Source organism: Triticum dicoccoides, chromosome 3B, assembly GCF_002162155.2.
Source record: "Triticum dicoccoides isolate Atlit2015 ecotype Zavitan chromosome 3B, WEW_v2.0, whole genome shotgun sequence".
Taxonomy (NCBI): domain Eukaryota; kingdom Viridiplantae; phylum Streptophyta; class Magnoliopsida; order Poales; family Poaceae; genus Triticum; species Triticum dicoccoides.
The window spans coordinates 208,114,522-208,130,627 of NC_041385.1; the positions used below are offsets into that span (position 1 = coordinate 208,114,522).

A 16,106-nucleotide genomic window follows, 5' to 3' on the forward strand; every position below is an offset into this window, starting at 1 on the left:
GTTGACAAAATGTTTATTATGTAATGAAAAAAATGTTCAAGTAATTTCTAAAAAAGTTATTTCCATTAAAAAATTGTTACCATGTATTTGAAAAAGTGTTAAAAACATGTATTTTAAAACAAATGTACATCATGTATTTACAAAATGTCCAACATATGTCAGAAAAATGTCTCAGGTATGCTCTAAAAACGTATGTTGTGTACTAAGAAAAAATAGACATGTGTTGTAAAAAAGAAAACCGACAAAGAAACATAAAGAAAATCGAAGAAAACTAAGAAAGAAAAAAATAAAACCAAGAAAGGATTGAAAAAGAAACGGTGAGAAAACAAAAGAGGAAAGTAAAATGAAGAAACCGGTGAAAAAAATAAAACCAAAGAAAAAACATGAAAAACGGGAGCAGAGCTAACCCACAGCACGGGCTGTGAGCAACCCCTCTAATGGGCCGGGCCGCTAGTCGTCGCCGCAAGTCACTGAATCTCGTCCGTGTGTCCTGTCCAGCCCAGCAACGTGCGGTGAAGGAGAGCATTAGGGTATATATCATCGCGTCGCATCTCCCTCCGCAGGCGTTCCCCTGCCGCCGCCTCCTATGTGAACATCTTCTTCACATCTCCCACCGCAGCAGTCTCCTGGCGCCGCCTCCGATCTTTGCATCTTCTTCACATCTATCTCCGGTACCTCTCTCGTTCTTTTCCTTTGCGGTGGAGTCTATTATCCAGAATTTTCACGTACGCGGATGCTAATATCAACCATTATTGATTCTCTTGTTTTGCTTCCTTTTGGATTGTTATATCAGGATATACCAAAACAAGGAGGAAGTAGAGAGGAAGGGGTGTCATGGCTAGCCGGTTTGTGAATCTCGCGGTCAAGCACATGAACGGCCGCCATATTCCTTTCAGCATACACCGTATTAATCCGGCAGATTTCTTTTACCCAACCGGATCGCCAGTTCCCAAACAAGGTTCAGCTTTTGTACCACCGGACGAAATTCAGCTGCCTCCGGCCACCATCGCCTTCGACTGGCCCTCCCGGCAGGGCCAACCCTGCTCAATGGATTTCATGGCCTTCGGCGCCAACCGGGATAAGATCGTCGCCGTGGACAGCATAGGGTGCTCCTACCTTTACGACGCTCCCGTACGCAGTATCAGCACCAATATGCCCATGATGCCCACGCGCATGCTACAACCCATGTCCATTGTTGTCGGTGACAACGGCCTGTTAGTTATGAGTAAAGCCGATCACCAGTTCGTGGCTCTGAATGATGGCTGCGACCCCAATTCCAGATATTTATTACCAATGTCTGGCTGGTACTGGCAGTCCCTCAAGCCGCCTCCCTTCCCCAGCCGCTCCTACCACCAGAACGAGAAAGGCAGTCACCATCCATTTGAAGTCAGCTCTTACACGGTAGTTGGCAATTCACAGTTCTGGGTGTCCACAGTGGGTGCAGGCACGTTTTCCTTTGATATGAACAGCGGTGCGTGGATGAAGGCTGGCAATTGGGAGCTGCCATTCAGAGGTCGTGCCGAGTATGTCCCCGAGCACAATCTCTGGTTTGGCATGTTTGGCAAAGACGACCAGCTTTGCGCATCTGACCTCATTGCCGTGTCCGCAGTGAGCTCACCAGTGCCACATATACTTTGGAAAGAGCTGGTTTGGCCGAAAGATTGGAAGCTCAGGTCGACCCACCTCCTGCCTCTTGGTTCTAGCAGACTCTGCATTGCCAGGTTCTTCCTAACTTCAGATGATGACAAGGAAGAGAACATGTCAGACTATAAGCGCAGCACAACAAATAATTTTGGGGTGCTCACGGGGGTGGAAGTGGTGTCTGATGAAGGAGGACTGCGCATTATCCATCACAAGTCCATTCGCTTCGATTTCGGCCTCAGCATTGCTAGTGTGCTGTGATACGTTGACTCCTCTAGTGCAGGTGAGTTTATTTATATCCGGAACCTGCTGTAGCACACCTTTCTTTTCCATCCTTTGCTCAAACGCACTACAAAAGCTTGTCCTTTTAGCACTATGGAAAACGCTTTCTTTGCTGGAACATAATGCCTCAATCAAATAAAAAGTTCTTAGACAGACAGTAGCGTTTATTTGTTGTGAGTTACCATATGAAATTTTGTGTTTTTACCATATCCTCTATCCAATGCTGTTGACAAAGTATTTTTGTGGACTTGTTGTGTTTACAATATTACTGCCTGCAAATCTTTTAGACAGACTGGGCAAAAGCATTGTTGTGCATTTGTGCCTCCATACAAGGATGGACAATGGATGCATATTATATTCAGTTACACATGCACCATGTTTAACACAAGGCAGCACAGGGTACCAAATGCAAGTTATAGCTAACTGGACTCAAGATTTGCTCTTACTTGAGCATGCACTGAATAAGCACAGTGGTTAACACGATGGAGGCGATAGTCATAGGTTGTAATTAACGAAGACAGAACATAAATCGATGAACTATTCAATATAGGAGTTGTATCAATATATAAGTTCAAAAGTATAGTATAGACAAATTCTCAGCTGATATTCGCAAAAACCACCTTATTTTTCTGGAAGTTAAAGACATGATTGATTTGTTGAAAAGATGGGTTGAACTTTCTAGACTCGGAAGATTAATTGACGACCATCAAATTATCTCACAGTTATGTGGCTTTATGGTGTCACATTTTTCATGGAATCCTTTTGCTTTGCATTCTCATTTGGAAATAAATCTTGCTGATTATAAATATAAAAATCTGCAGTGGTCTTATGTTGCCAGTCATTGGGGTATGATGTATATGGATTTTGATGCATCTGATTTTCTTTCATATTATTTCATATGGTGTTGACTTGCATTAGTTATGCGTGGTTAACGCTCTTGTTTTTTGTTTAGCCGTTATTGTGTAGAAGTAGAACTGTGCTTTTATTGTGTTGACTAGTAAATATGCCCGTGCGTTGCAACGGTAGAAAAACAATATATATAAGCGGGTCAACGTGCCACGTCTACTCCGATATCTGCCTACTCCAACACCATTGCACGCCACATCCTCTCCGAGTCTAATAAATATTTGGCCTATTTCTGATTATTTGTAGTCAAAATAGTTCATAACAAACATCAACCACTTCTGATGATAAATGTGGCTATGGTGTCTTTCTATTCCACCTTAGGGTATCTTTGATCCAAAATCTTTTCATTGAAAGTTTAGAGGGTTGAATCCATATGATTTTTTTTCTAGGCCCTCTTATTATATGAGTGAATTAATCCTATAAAAAAATCTACAAATTCTTTTTGCACTACATTTCGTAGGAATACTCATTCCACACTAACCTCTTGGAACGATCCTTCATTTTATTAAAGTGCACTCTAAATAAAATAGCTCGCTCGCAAATTTAATAAAAAAAATCAAATGAGTAAATGCCACATATGAACCCAAGGAATAAAATTCCAGTCTGTTGTTCACATTACTGTAAGAAGATCATGTGCTTGTATTGAATGGAACTAAATTTTGCAGTGCATGCAAGGCATTTTTTTGGTTTGCGCAATTGGGAAAGCAAGTCAGATCATGCCAATGATTGTTGATGGATCCTAAGGGGAAAATAAATCAATAGGGAGAAAAATTAATGACAAACAATTCTCAATAGAAAAGTGTCAGTAAAATAAGATGAACTTGTGTGTTGGTCTGCATCTGTTAAATAGAATTGAACAACAACAAAACTAAACTATGTATGTTGTGTCTTCCTAATCATAGAGGCAGCTGAAAATGCGGTGAACATATTTGGTTCACAAATGTAGTATCATAAGAAGACAGAAGGCACACATACTTCCTACTCCCTCCGTTCCTAAATGACATATTTTATAGTGTAGATTCACTCATTTTAGTCCATACTGGAATCTCTGAAAAGACTTATATTTAGAAACAGAGGGAGTATATTCCAAGCAGATTAGGCAGGAAGTTCCTTTGTATAGCTTATCTTGTCTCAGGATTGATACAGTGCCAAGCATTCAGTGCAATCGTCTCATGATCATCCAAACAATTGTTATTTTGGTCTGTACATGATGATTGTCTCACGTGAAATTAAGTTAAGCTTGCCTAGAGACAATAAAAACTTGTGAAATGTAAATGATCCATAAACAAATACATGCATGTAGTGGTAGAATTGTAGGATAGACACACACATCCTTGTATAATTGTTCTCTGCATGCATACATATTGTTTTGAGTGTTGATGGTCCCGAAGAAATCTGTACCTGAACATCCATGCTAATGGTCATGAAGAAATCCCATATAGTCACAGAACTTGCCATGAAAAACTCAAACAGGGGCAGCCCCTCGCCCACACACGCACATCCTGATAGATCCCATATAGCTGCAGAGCTTGTCATGCTCATAAACCCCATATTTCTTTTTCTTAACACATACACAGTGCTTTTTTTAACACACAAAACATGTCATTATATTTACAAGTATGAAACTGAACCAATCACTGACTGCGAGCACTCATCAAATCTGAATATTACATAATTCTGAACATTACACTTCTCAAGTTCACATAAATTTCAGAGAGAGAGAGAGAGAGAGAGAGAGAGTCTAGTCCTTGTTGGTCAAAGTGCTGAAGAGGAGCAGTAGCTGTGAAGGTTCAGAGAAGTAGCAGCACTGGGGTAGCAGGGAGAGAAGAAGCAGCATCAGGTTGGGGTTCAGAGAAGAAGCGCAGCAAAGGGAGATTCAGAGAGCCATTAGCAAGGTTAGAGGAGCAGAGTTGTGGAATTTGTCTCTTCCTCTCCTTCTCTTCCTTCTCCCGCTCGTCTCTTCTTTTTCCTCTACGTAGAAGAGCCGCCCAACCAGCCACCGCTTGAAGCCCGCACAGGTCACCGCCGTGCGTCCTGACCACCCTCCTGATCGAACTCCTGCCTTGGCAGCCGCCCGCGCCCGTCATGCTGCCCGTTGCCTCTCCGGACGACCATCGCGTCGCCACTACCCGAGCGCCGCCTGCACGCCCTGTAGCCGGTCGCCTCACACGCGACCGCGCCGCTGCGCGCGTCCTCCGGCGAGCCTCTCGTCCCCAGTTTTCACCTGCCTGTAGCCGCCGCTGTGGTTCCGTCCACCATACCCTTCCTCCCCGAGCTCCCTTGCACCATGGTGCCTCTGTCGACCGCTGGCTCTCTCTGCTCCGGAGACCTCGCTCGCTACTCGCTAGCCACTCGCCGTGATGGTCAGCTGCTAGAGCTCGCGCCCCTCTTCTCTTCTTGAGATCTCTGTCGCTCTCTACTGCTCTGAGTCAACTCACGTGCATATAAAAATTGATAGAATTTACAATGAAAGAGCGAGGTGGGATTCTCTTGCGTGCATATAATTTTTTCTTGCTCCTTGTCGGCGGAAAAAAATACGGAAGATGCCCAGCCCATACGGTGGACAGCCCACGTACAGAAATTCCTGGAGGAAGGTTTTCCTGCGGGTGCACAGTGCGCAAAAACAAAACAGTTTAGTACCACCTTGAAAAGGTACGGAGAAAATAATAATAGGATCGAGGTGGACGGACAAAAAACGGACGAAATTACGGTGGTAAGAAGCAATAGCCCTTTTATTATTATTAGAATTAGATATAGATATAGATATAGATAAATACATCCTTTGTTCTTAAATATAAGACCTTTTGGCAGATTTAAAGGTAGTATTTTATTCAAGAGTAAATCCTGATGCATAATGAACTGAAATCATATCAATGCATGTGCAAACATATGGAGTAAAAGGCTAGGTTTTTGCTACTAGCTGTAATAATGCGCCTGTACAATTAAGTATGCATCTGATGCTATGATATCCGGGGTGCTCATGTCAGGGTCACATATTGAGCATCTTGCTTTGGTAGGAACTATGTTTTGACCATGGTCTTTAATTGTTTCGAAGTGAAGTTAATTATTCCATCATCATTATTGGCTGAGATTTATATGTCACCTGTATCTTTTGACAATCAAGGTACGGAATTGGAGAAAGCTTGGCTGCATGCTGGTCGGGTATCACCATGTCGGGAGTAGTAACCACAAGGCACACACTTGTGATGCTACCCTTTGTTATTGATAATATGAGTCCTTAGCTATCTGTTCAACTAAAAAAAAAGTTGTTATCTGTTGGACATGTTTGTGAGATTGTATAATTACATATGTATTATGAAGTTGCTAGTTTCAGTAGAATAGAAGTTTTGTATCTTAGGGTACGCTAGGTTTTAGCCCAAGATTGCCCTGTCGAATATTTGACTAAAATTGCTCGGGAAAAATGAAATGTGGGCGAAGGGGCATTGACATGACGAAACATTGGCAACTATTAAGAAAAAGACCAAAATTTTGCTTATGGCTAAATAATCGGTAGTGTGTTTTGACTGCCATCCAAACATACTCCTTAGGCCTTTGCTTTTTTTTTTTCTGTTTTTTTTTGAGGGAATCCATTCCCTGTCTTCTATTTACTAAGTTATCCCACTTTCTACCCGTTTGATAACAAAGTACAGTATTTTCTAACTATTCTCATAATACTACAGTTTTTTATAATTCTGAAGTCTTTTTTTAAAAAAGGGTTGTTTGGGAGAGCGGACGTTTGGCTCCCGGGAGCCATGGAGGTCTTTTTTTGAAAACAAATCAAAGTTCAAACTTTTGGGTTTCAGAAAAATCTGAAAAAAATTGTGCAAGTAAACAAGTATGTTACGTCTATGTGTGTAAAAATTTAGAATGAAAAACGTTGAAATGTGACCTGTACAAAAGACACTCATGGCTTGAGAGAATGAATAGTATCGTGTGTTAAAAAGCCCCAGATTTGTCTTTTTTGCACAGTCCTCATTTCAACTTATTTTGCCTTGAAAATTTACACACATGTGTGTTATGCCTTCATGTATACGTGTGTTGCTCACCTCATGCTCACAACGTTTTATTAGGATCTTCTGTTTGGTGATTTAGTTAGCTCGCTTTTGTTTGTTGCTCCAAATTATAGCCAACCACAAAATCGTTTTGAAGACGTTGCTGCCGTCCGGATAGCCAGCTAGAATATGTGTCTTCTACGCCGTGCGCATGGCCGTTCTTGGTGCATGGCCGAATAGTTGCATAAAATGGCTAGCTAACTAGAAAAGCACGTGTGTTTGCAGCTGCTAATAGTTTTAATTAACTAGCTAATTTTGAGTCGCTGAAAATGGGATAGCCAAACAGGTTGTCTGAATTACCAATACTACAAAATATTCTGTTATGTTAAAACCATGGTATTTCATGCAGGCTAAATTACTGTAGATTTTTGATACTTAGGTTTTTGGCATACTTTGCTGCAGCTGATAATAGTTTTAATTAACTAGCTAATTTTGAGTCGCTGAAAACGGGATAGCCAAACAGGTTGTCTGTATTACCAATACTACAAAATATTCTGTTATGTTAAAACCATGGTATTTCATGCAGGCTAAATTACTGTAGTTTTTTGATACTTAGGTTTTTGGGATACTTTGCTATCAAACACATGGTCAGTTTTGTTAGGATTTAATTAATCCTTTTAGTCCCTGCTTTTCGTAACCGAGGCGGTTGCCTCGCATCCCTTTGGTTATACCCCTTCGGGGGCTATACATATGCGTAATCCCATCATTAATAGAGACGACTGTTCATTTTTACTTCTCTGTCTATTGTCTTTCTCGTTCTTTAGTTAAAACACGTTATCAACACGCTTTCTGGCGGAGCGATTTCACGGCCAGACTGGCGGCAGCGAGCGCGCAGCGTCGCGATGCCCTCCGGCCCTGCGTGGTGAAGGAAGCCAACGCTCCAGCGCTAGCAAAGGCAGCGCATGGCGCCGCGCACACCTCGACGGCTAAGCGAGACGAAGGGCATGCGATGTGTTAAGATTAAACTGTAATATGTAATTAAGGGAAATCTCCCCTTGCCCATCGAACGAGCAGTTGCGCCCGCACGGACGCCTGTGTCCGTCGCAACCGTCGCGTCTCTCCCATCCTCCTGGAACCGACGCATCTCTTCGGGATCGTCGCATCTCACCAGGAGATATATATACTCTGTGTAACCATCGATCAAGACAAGGAATCACTTTCGATTCAAACACGTTATCACGCACCTAGACAACCAGCGAGAGCGAAAGGCAACAACGAGAGGAGAAGAGAGGGGGCACTCGCCGCCGTTTTCTACGGGGACAATTCGGTGGAAGAGGAATTATGCCTTGGAGACAGTGGTACCACAAACTTCATACTGAGGGAGATGAAATATTTCCAAACTCTGAAAAAGATGAATGGAGATATTCTAACTATCGCTGGATGCGATACAGTGATTGTTGGTACTGGACGTGCCATATTCACCCTCCCAAGCGGTACACAAGTGACGATTGAGGATGCTTTATTGTATCTCGACTCATCACGTACCCTGATCAGTTATCGAGATATCCGTAAGAATGATTTTCACATTGAAACCCATGAAGACAACAAAGAGGAGTATCTACTCTTTACTAAAGATGATGGATATGGCAAAAAGGTACATGAGAAAATTCCTTCTCTATCGTCTGGTTTGTACTATACGTACATCAAACCCGTGGAACATGTTGCATACAAAGTAATTTTGCAGAATGTTAACGCATTCCAAACCTGGCATGATCGCCTAGGCCATCCTGGAATAGGGATGATGAGAAAAATTACTAGCAATTCCATTGGTCATAATTTGCTTGAGTCAAAATTTCCTCAATCTTCTGATTTTGTGTGCACATCTTGTGCCACGGGAAAGCTAATTTTGAGGCCCTCACACCTCAAAATACAAGCTGAACCACTTCAGTTCCTTGAACGTATTCAAGGAGACATTTGTGGTCCCATTCAGCCATTATCTGGACCTTTCCGGTATTTCATGGTTCTCATTGACGCATCTACACGATGGTCACATGTGTGTCTTCTATCCACACGAAACCATGCATTTGCCAAGATAATGAGGCAAGTCATTAAGTTGCAAGCACATTATCCTGAAAGTCGAATTAAGTCAATTCGAATGGACAATGCTGCAGAATTCTCCTCACGTGCTTTCAATGATTATTGCATGGCTTTGGGGATTGAAGTTCAGCACTCTGTTCCATATGTTCATACACAAAATGGTTTGGCTGAAGCATCGATAAGAGGATCAAACTCATTGCAAGACCTTTGTTGACGAATTGCAACTTGCCAACCTCTTGTTGGGGTCACGCTGTTTTACACGCTGCTGGCTTGATACAATTGAGGCCAACTGCATATCACAGTTCTTCCCCTCTGGAATTGGTACGTGGAAATCCTCCAAGCATTTCCCATCTGCGTAAGTTCGGATGTGCTGCATACATCCCGATCTCACCACCACAGCGGACATCTATGGGCCCACACAGGAAGTTGGGGATCTATGTGGGGTACAAATCGCCGTCGATTATCAAGTACCTGGAACCCCTGACTGGGGGTCTGTTCACAGCCCGTCATGCCGATTGCATATTTAATGAGGAACATTTTCCGGCATTAGGGGGAGATTTCAAGTACCAGAAAGAATGCCCAGAAATTGATTGGAATGCTCATGCCATTTCATCCTCTGATCCACGTACCCAAGAGACCAAAATTCAAGTTTGGAAGATCATTAATTTGCAACATCTTGTAAATAATCTGCCAGATTCATTTACTGATTTGAAAGGTGTTACAAAATCCTTAAACCCAGCTAGAAACGCACAGGAAAGAGTGGAGATACCAACAAAAACCACTCAACTCCCTATTCCTAAAAAGAGGGGGAGTAGTACGGTCTCTGAACTGGAGCATGCTTCTAGCAAGCAGCAAAGGAAATCGAGGAGAAAAACCTCAGAGTCAGTAAATGCAGGTCAACTCAACGTTGACAAACACCTGATGGGTAGTATACACCCAGTGGAAGGGCAACCTCCACAACCCAGTTCCAGTGTGCACAAACTGATTGGGACATCGGAACACCCAGACTCGATCGTATTGGGAAATCATGAAGAGTCACTAGGGGTGCAGGAAATTTCCATCAACTATGTTGATTCTGGAGAATCATTTGACCGTAAGACTACGACTGTCGACATATATTTTGCTGAAAAGATTGCAGATACCCTTCTCACTGATCATGATCCAAGGTCTATCGTTGAGTGCCAAGGTCTATCGTTGAGTGCACATCTTGCGGCAGCCATGACCCAGCGCTCAGCGCACCTCAGCGGCACCTGTGGCCACCCACAGCCGGCGATGGAGGTGTACCATACCTACCGGCGCATGCGTGTCCCAGCAGCGCCCGCGGCCACGCCCTCTCCTATGGCGGCAATGGCTTATTGTAATGGTACTATGGTACTTTGGTCTATGGTACTTTGGTCACGAGTTATGAGTCTATGTCACTATGCAAGTGCTTAAGTATGCTATCTTTATTCATTGCTTATGATGATTTTAATGATGTATGCCTATACTATACTCCGAATGTGGGCATCCACTTCATATGTGCATGACTTTGTATGTTTATCACCTTATTCCATGCATACATTAAGGGAGAGCTCCTCTTAAAACACATCCATATGCATAAATTAAGGGGGAGCTCTTCCTAAAACACATACCGAAACACATACCGGTCTACTCTCCTAGAATCATTCGTATCACATTTCACTATTAAATGCTATATGTAGTTTGTCATCAACTACCAAAAAAGGGGGAGATTGAAAGTGCAATCTTGCTCTTAAAAAGTATTTTTGATATTGATGAAAAACCTACATATAGGGGACTAACCTTGTTTGCTAAGTATATACACAGGCCGTCTGTCCTCTGGTTTTCTTTAGTGAGCATCATGACCGCATCATATGAGATTTTACTCAAGCAAATTATCAATGAGGAAAGGAGCAAACAAAGATGAAGTATTGTGCTCTTTTTATATTTCTTGAGTAATTGGAACCCCGCACTATTAAGAGGGGATCCGAAGTGTAGGTTCAAGACTTGCTCACATTGTGTCTCATAAACAATTCTATCACAATAGACCAAAATCCCTAGCAATTTCCCTTAGCCAGAACCTACCACCTCTCCTAGCCGGATCATCCGGATGGATACCCAGATCATCCGGGCTTCACCCGGATCAGCCGGACCCTGCACCGAATCATCCGGATAATTGGTGCTCTCCATCAAAGAATGGTATGGCTGAAGCCGGATCATTCGGACGTTCCTCCAGATCATCCGGGCTGTTCCCCGGATCGTCCGAATCCTCTTCCGGATCGTCCGGATAACCGTGCCCGTTTTTCACAGAAGCCATATGTTGTAGCCGGATCGTCCGGTCAGGCATCCGGATCATCCGGGGCTTGTCTGGATCATCCGGGGTTGCCTCCGGACTGTCCGGGCTGCTCGCAGCTCGGTTGCAACCATCTGCATCCGGATCATCCGGATGGTGTCCCAGATCATCCGGGGTGGTCAACTTGTGTCCAAACGGCTCTATTCTGGACATGGTATAAATAGCACCTTACCCCTTCGTGATAACGTTGAACACTCCACACAAACACGCCTCAAGAACACCAGTGCTTCCCCTCTCTTGCTCACACACCAAATCCCAGATCCCAGCTTGATTCTTGAGAGTTTCGAAGAGTTGTTCCAATCAAAAGAAAGATCTTCTTCCTACCCTTCTTGTGACCAAAGAAAATCGAAGTTTGAGCAAGTCTTGAGTCTTTCCCCTCGGATCTTGTTACTCTTGGAGGTTGGAGACTCCTAGGCGGTAGGAGTCATTCGGTGAGGAATCAACGATTGTGATTACCCCCGGAAAGTTTGTGAGGGTTTGGAGACCACCCCAAGGTCTACCACTAGTGGTTGAGAAACGCCTTCGTGGTGTTGTCTCAAAGGGAGAATAGGGTGAGCCTTCGTGGTAACATCCGCCCCTCTAACGGTGACTAGCTTCCCTCCAAGGAAGTGAACATCGACATACATCCTCGTCTCCCGGAGTTGCGGTTATTCCTAACCCTAACTCTATACTTGTGGTTAATTGTTGTGATTGCACTTACTTACATCTTATTGTGCTTGCTCAGTTATATGCTTGTGTTACTTGCCTAGTACTTTGCACTTACTAGCAATTGTTAGGCTCACCTTCATATTCTGTTCTATTGCCTAAAATTGCTTAGTAATAATTAAAATTTGTAATTGTACCTATTCACCCCCCTCTAGGTCCATCTCGATCCTTTCAATTGGTATCAGAGCCTCGTGCTCTATTCTTGTGGCTTAACCGCCCTAGAGCGAGATGAACCCGGATGGGACTCCCCTGGTTGTAGATCGTAAGGATAAAGGTGTGGCTTCCTCTGAAGTCAAGACCTTTACGTCGGAGGATCTAGAACGGGCCCTTGCTAAGCAAAAAGAGGAGCATGATGCTTCTCTTGAGGCCTTGGTCCAAATGAGATTAGCCACGTTGTCCACAGTGCTTGCACCACTCTCGGGTGGTGCTGCTTTGAGGCCAACTGTGCCTACTCCATCACTTGGTCAACAACCTCCTAGCAATGAACACGCCAGTGTTCCTTGGCTTTATGCAAGACCTCAGGTTGAGAAACCAAGATATAACCCTCAAGGCAAACCTCCTTTACTAAGTGCCACTTCCGATTTTGCCTTGTGGAGAGTTGCTATGCAGGATCATCTTCGACATGGAAATGACGAGATGCTGGAAATCTTGGAGTATGGCTATCATGTGGTTGATCCAAAGAACCCCACACCAAGAGAAATATATGACAAGAACCTCAATGACACTGCTATCATGTGTATAAGGAGAGGCATGGATGAAAAGCAAAGGAGACCGTTCATACACATCACAAGTGCCAAGGAACTATGGGAAAGTATCATACGATCCAAGACTGGCACCTCTACCCTCCGAAGTGCTCAATATGAAATTGCCAAGGGGCAATTGCAAAACTTTTGTATGGAGAAAGGTGAAACCCCCAATCAACTCCATGAGCGCCTCATGACTCTCACTGCCGATATTGAGTCATGTGAGTGTGGCAAGACACAAGATGGATTCAACATGACTAAGAGATTCCTTGTGGATAAATTGCTTCATGCTCTTGCTCCATATCACCATCGAATGGTGTGGGACATAAGACAACACCATACTTTCAAGGAAATGACTACAGATGACATCATATCCACCTTTCAACTATTTGAAGAGTCAAAGGCTAATGCCACAAAACATCTTGCCATGCATGGTTCCCCATCATCAAAGGTCAATCTTGCATTGAAGGCCAAGCATGTATGTGAAGATGAGCAAAGTGAAGAAGAAGAAGAAGATGTTGATGATGAAGATGGTGATGAGATTGAATCCGACGAGGGCCCGTCATATGAAGACATGGCTCTCTTTGTCAAGAAGTTTAGCGCGGGAAAATTCAAGGGAAGATTCCAAAAGAAGAAAGTAAGAAAATGCTACAACTGTGAGGAAACCAACCACTTCTCAAATGAGTGCCCTTATGAGAAGAGAGATGATAGACCAAGGTTTCCCAAGACCTTTCCTAAGAAGAAGTTGCCAAATCCTTTGAACTCCAAGCTCAAGAAGAGAGATGGGAAAGCAATGGTTGCTCAAGAAGAATCCGATCCGGATGATGTTAGTGGTGTTGCCGGAGTTGCTCAAGATTCGCAAAACACACTGAGGCTAGTCAATAAGAGTGGTGAAGTTGTCACCTACAACTACATGAAGGATTACAAGGGCAACGCTCACAAGTGCCTCATGGCGAAGGCCATGGTAGAAGATGGAGAGGATCAAAACTCTCCTGACAAGGTCAAGGTAACCCCACGATCAAACCCTCCTCTTCTCACTCCTCCCATTTCTAGTGATGAGTATCTTGATGCGGAGGATAGTTATGAGGATGATGATCTAAATGATCCTATGCTTGCTAAACTTAATAAATTCATGTGCTCCCTCAAAGGAAAGAAGCTCACTATGTTTCGTATGCTTATGGAGATGGTGAGTAGGCACACCATCACCATTAAGGAACTCGAAACCCTCGTCACCGAGGAAAAGGAAAAATGTGAAATCCTTGAGCGGAAAGTCCAATATGAGGAAACACGAAATGATGAACTATGCTTAAAAATTGGCACAAATATTGATGTTCATACTAAAGATCTTGCCTCCTTGAAAAAGGCTATTGGCTCTTGTGAAGAGTTGATGAATGATAAAAGTAAGCTTGTGAAGTCTCATGCTTCTCTCTCTAAGGATTGTGAGCTTCTATCCATGTCCCTCAAGACTAAGGAAGAAGAGCTCACCCTTCTTACAAAGAGTTTTGAGACGCTCAAACTTACTTATCTTGAAACTCTAGCTAAGGCCTATTCATCTCCCATTATAAATGTTGATGCTTGTTCTACTAACTCTAGTAGTGATCTAGCATCTATTCTTGAGGAAAATCGTTTTCTCAAGGCTCAAATTGAGAAAGGGCTCATGACATGTGCTCAAGGGCAAAAGAACCTTAATGAGGTGTTGAGCCAACACAATGAAGTGTTCGCCAAAGAGGGACTCAGATTTGACCCAAGCACAAGCAAGAAGAAGACATTATGAGAGAGAACACCACTCCTTTGAAAGAAACTTTTGTACGAGAAGGACACAAGGAGAAAGGTAAAGTTGCTAGTGGGAAGGCCACAAGGGGCATGCCCACTCTCAACAAGCCAAAAGAGTTCATGCCTCCATCCTATGTACTTCGTAAGACTAAGGATGGAGAAGTTTATGCAAAGTTTGTTGGTCCTCGAAATGCATTTCGGTTTTATGCTATTTGGGTCCCTAAGACCCTTGTGACTAACTTGAGAGGTCCCATTGCAAGATGGGTGCCTCTAACCAAGTAATAATTGTGTGTAGGTTGCCTTCTCCGGTGGAGTAAAATGGGTGATTGATAGTGGATGTACCAATCATATGACTGGAGATAGCAAATTGCTCTACGATTTCATGGAAGCTATTCAACCATTTATGAGCATTATGTTTGGTGGAGGATCAAAAGGACAGGTACTTGGGTTGGGGAAGGTGGCTATCACAAATGACATGTCTCTTGCAAATGTCATGCTTGTCCAATCCCTTAAATATCATTTACTTTCTGTTCGTCGATTGGCATCTGTTGGTTATGATACACTATTTGGACTAACGGATGTGAAAGTCTTTAAGAGAGATACTCTCGAAGTGGCCTTTGTTGGAGAGTTGGATGGCAACCTTTACACGGTTGATTTCTCGAAAGAGAGCACATTCCATGCAACTTGTCTAATGGCCAAGGCCGACAAGGGGTGGCTATGGCATCGCCGGCTAGCCCATGTCGGCATGAGAAATCTTCAAGATCTCTTAAAGGGAAATCACATCCTTGGACTAACAAATGTCTCTTTTGAGAAAGATCGTGTGTGTAGTGCATGTATAGCCAGGAAGCAACATCAATCAAAGCACCCACCCAAGAATATTGTGTCTACTTCAAGGCCTTTGGAGCTCCTTCATGTGGATCTTTTTGGGCCTCCTTCATGGGATAGTCTTGGAGGGAAAAAGTATGGACTTGTCATTGTTGATGATTACTCAAGATATACATGGGTGTTTTTCCTCAAGTCCAAGGACGAGACGAAGATCACTTTCATTGACTTTGCCAAGCAAGCACAACGCAAGTTTGACAAAGAAATCTTGGCAATAAGAAGTGACAATGGATCTGAGTTCAAAAACTACACCTTGGAAGAATTCCTTAGTGATGAAGGGATTGAGCATCAATATTCAGCTCCATACACTCCTCAGCAGAATGGTGTAGCCGAAAGGAAGAACCGCACACTTGTGGAGATGGCAAGATCAATGTTGGATGAATACAAGTCACCACATAGTTTTTGGGCTGAAGCTGTCAACACCGCATGCCATGCATCAAACCGGCTCTTCCTCCGCACTATATTGGAAAAGACTCCATATGAGCTTCTAACTGGAAACAAGCCAAATGTCAAGTACTTTCGTGTATTTGGGTGCAAATGTTTCATCCTCAACAAAAGAGAACGGTTAGGAAAATTTCAATCCAAAACGATTGAGGGTATATTTGTTGGCTATGGATCAAACTCTCACGCCTATAGAGTCTACAACAAATCCAATGGATGTGTTGTAGAAACTTGTGACGTGGTGTTTGATGAATTTAATGGCTCCCATGGGGAGCAAGTTGATCTAAGTGATGT

The 16,106-nt window shown here is 43.2% G+C and overlaps 1 protein-coding gene across 1 annotated transcript; it reads left to right on the top strand.

Moving 5' to 3' along the window:
• The first annotated feature begins 524 nt into the window (after nt 1-524).
• Nucleotides 525-6,282, top strand: LOC119275564. The gene is made up of 3 exons (XM_037556431.1): nt 525-671; nt 794-1,924; nt 5,954-6,282. The coding sequence occupies exon 2, from the start codon at nt 835-837 to the stop codon at nt 1,900-1,902; it is 1,068 nt and encodes a 355-aa protein (XP_037412328.1). The 5' UTR covers nt 525-671; nt 794-834; the 3' UTR covers nt 1,903-1,924; nt 5,954-6,282.
• Nucleotides 6,283-16,106: the final 9,824 nt, after the last annotated feature.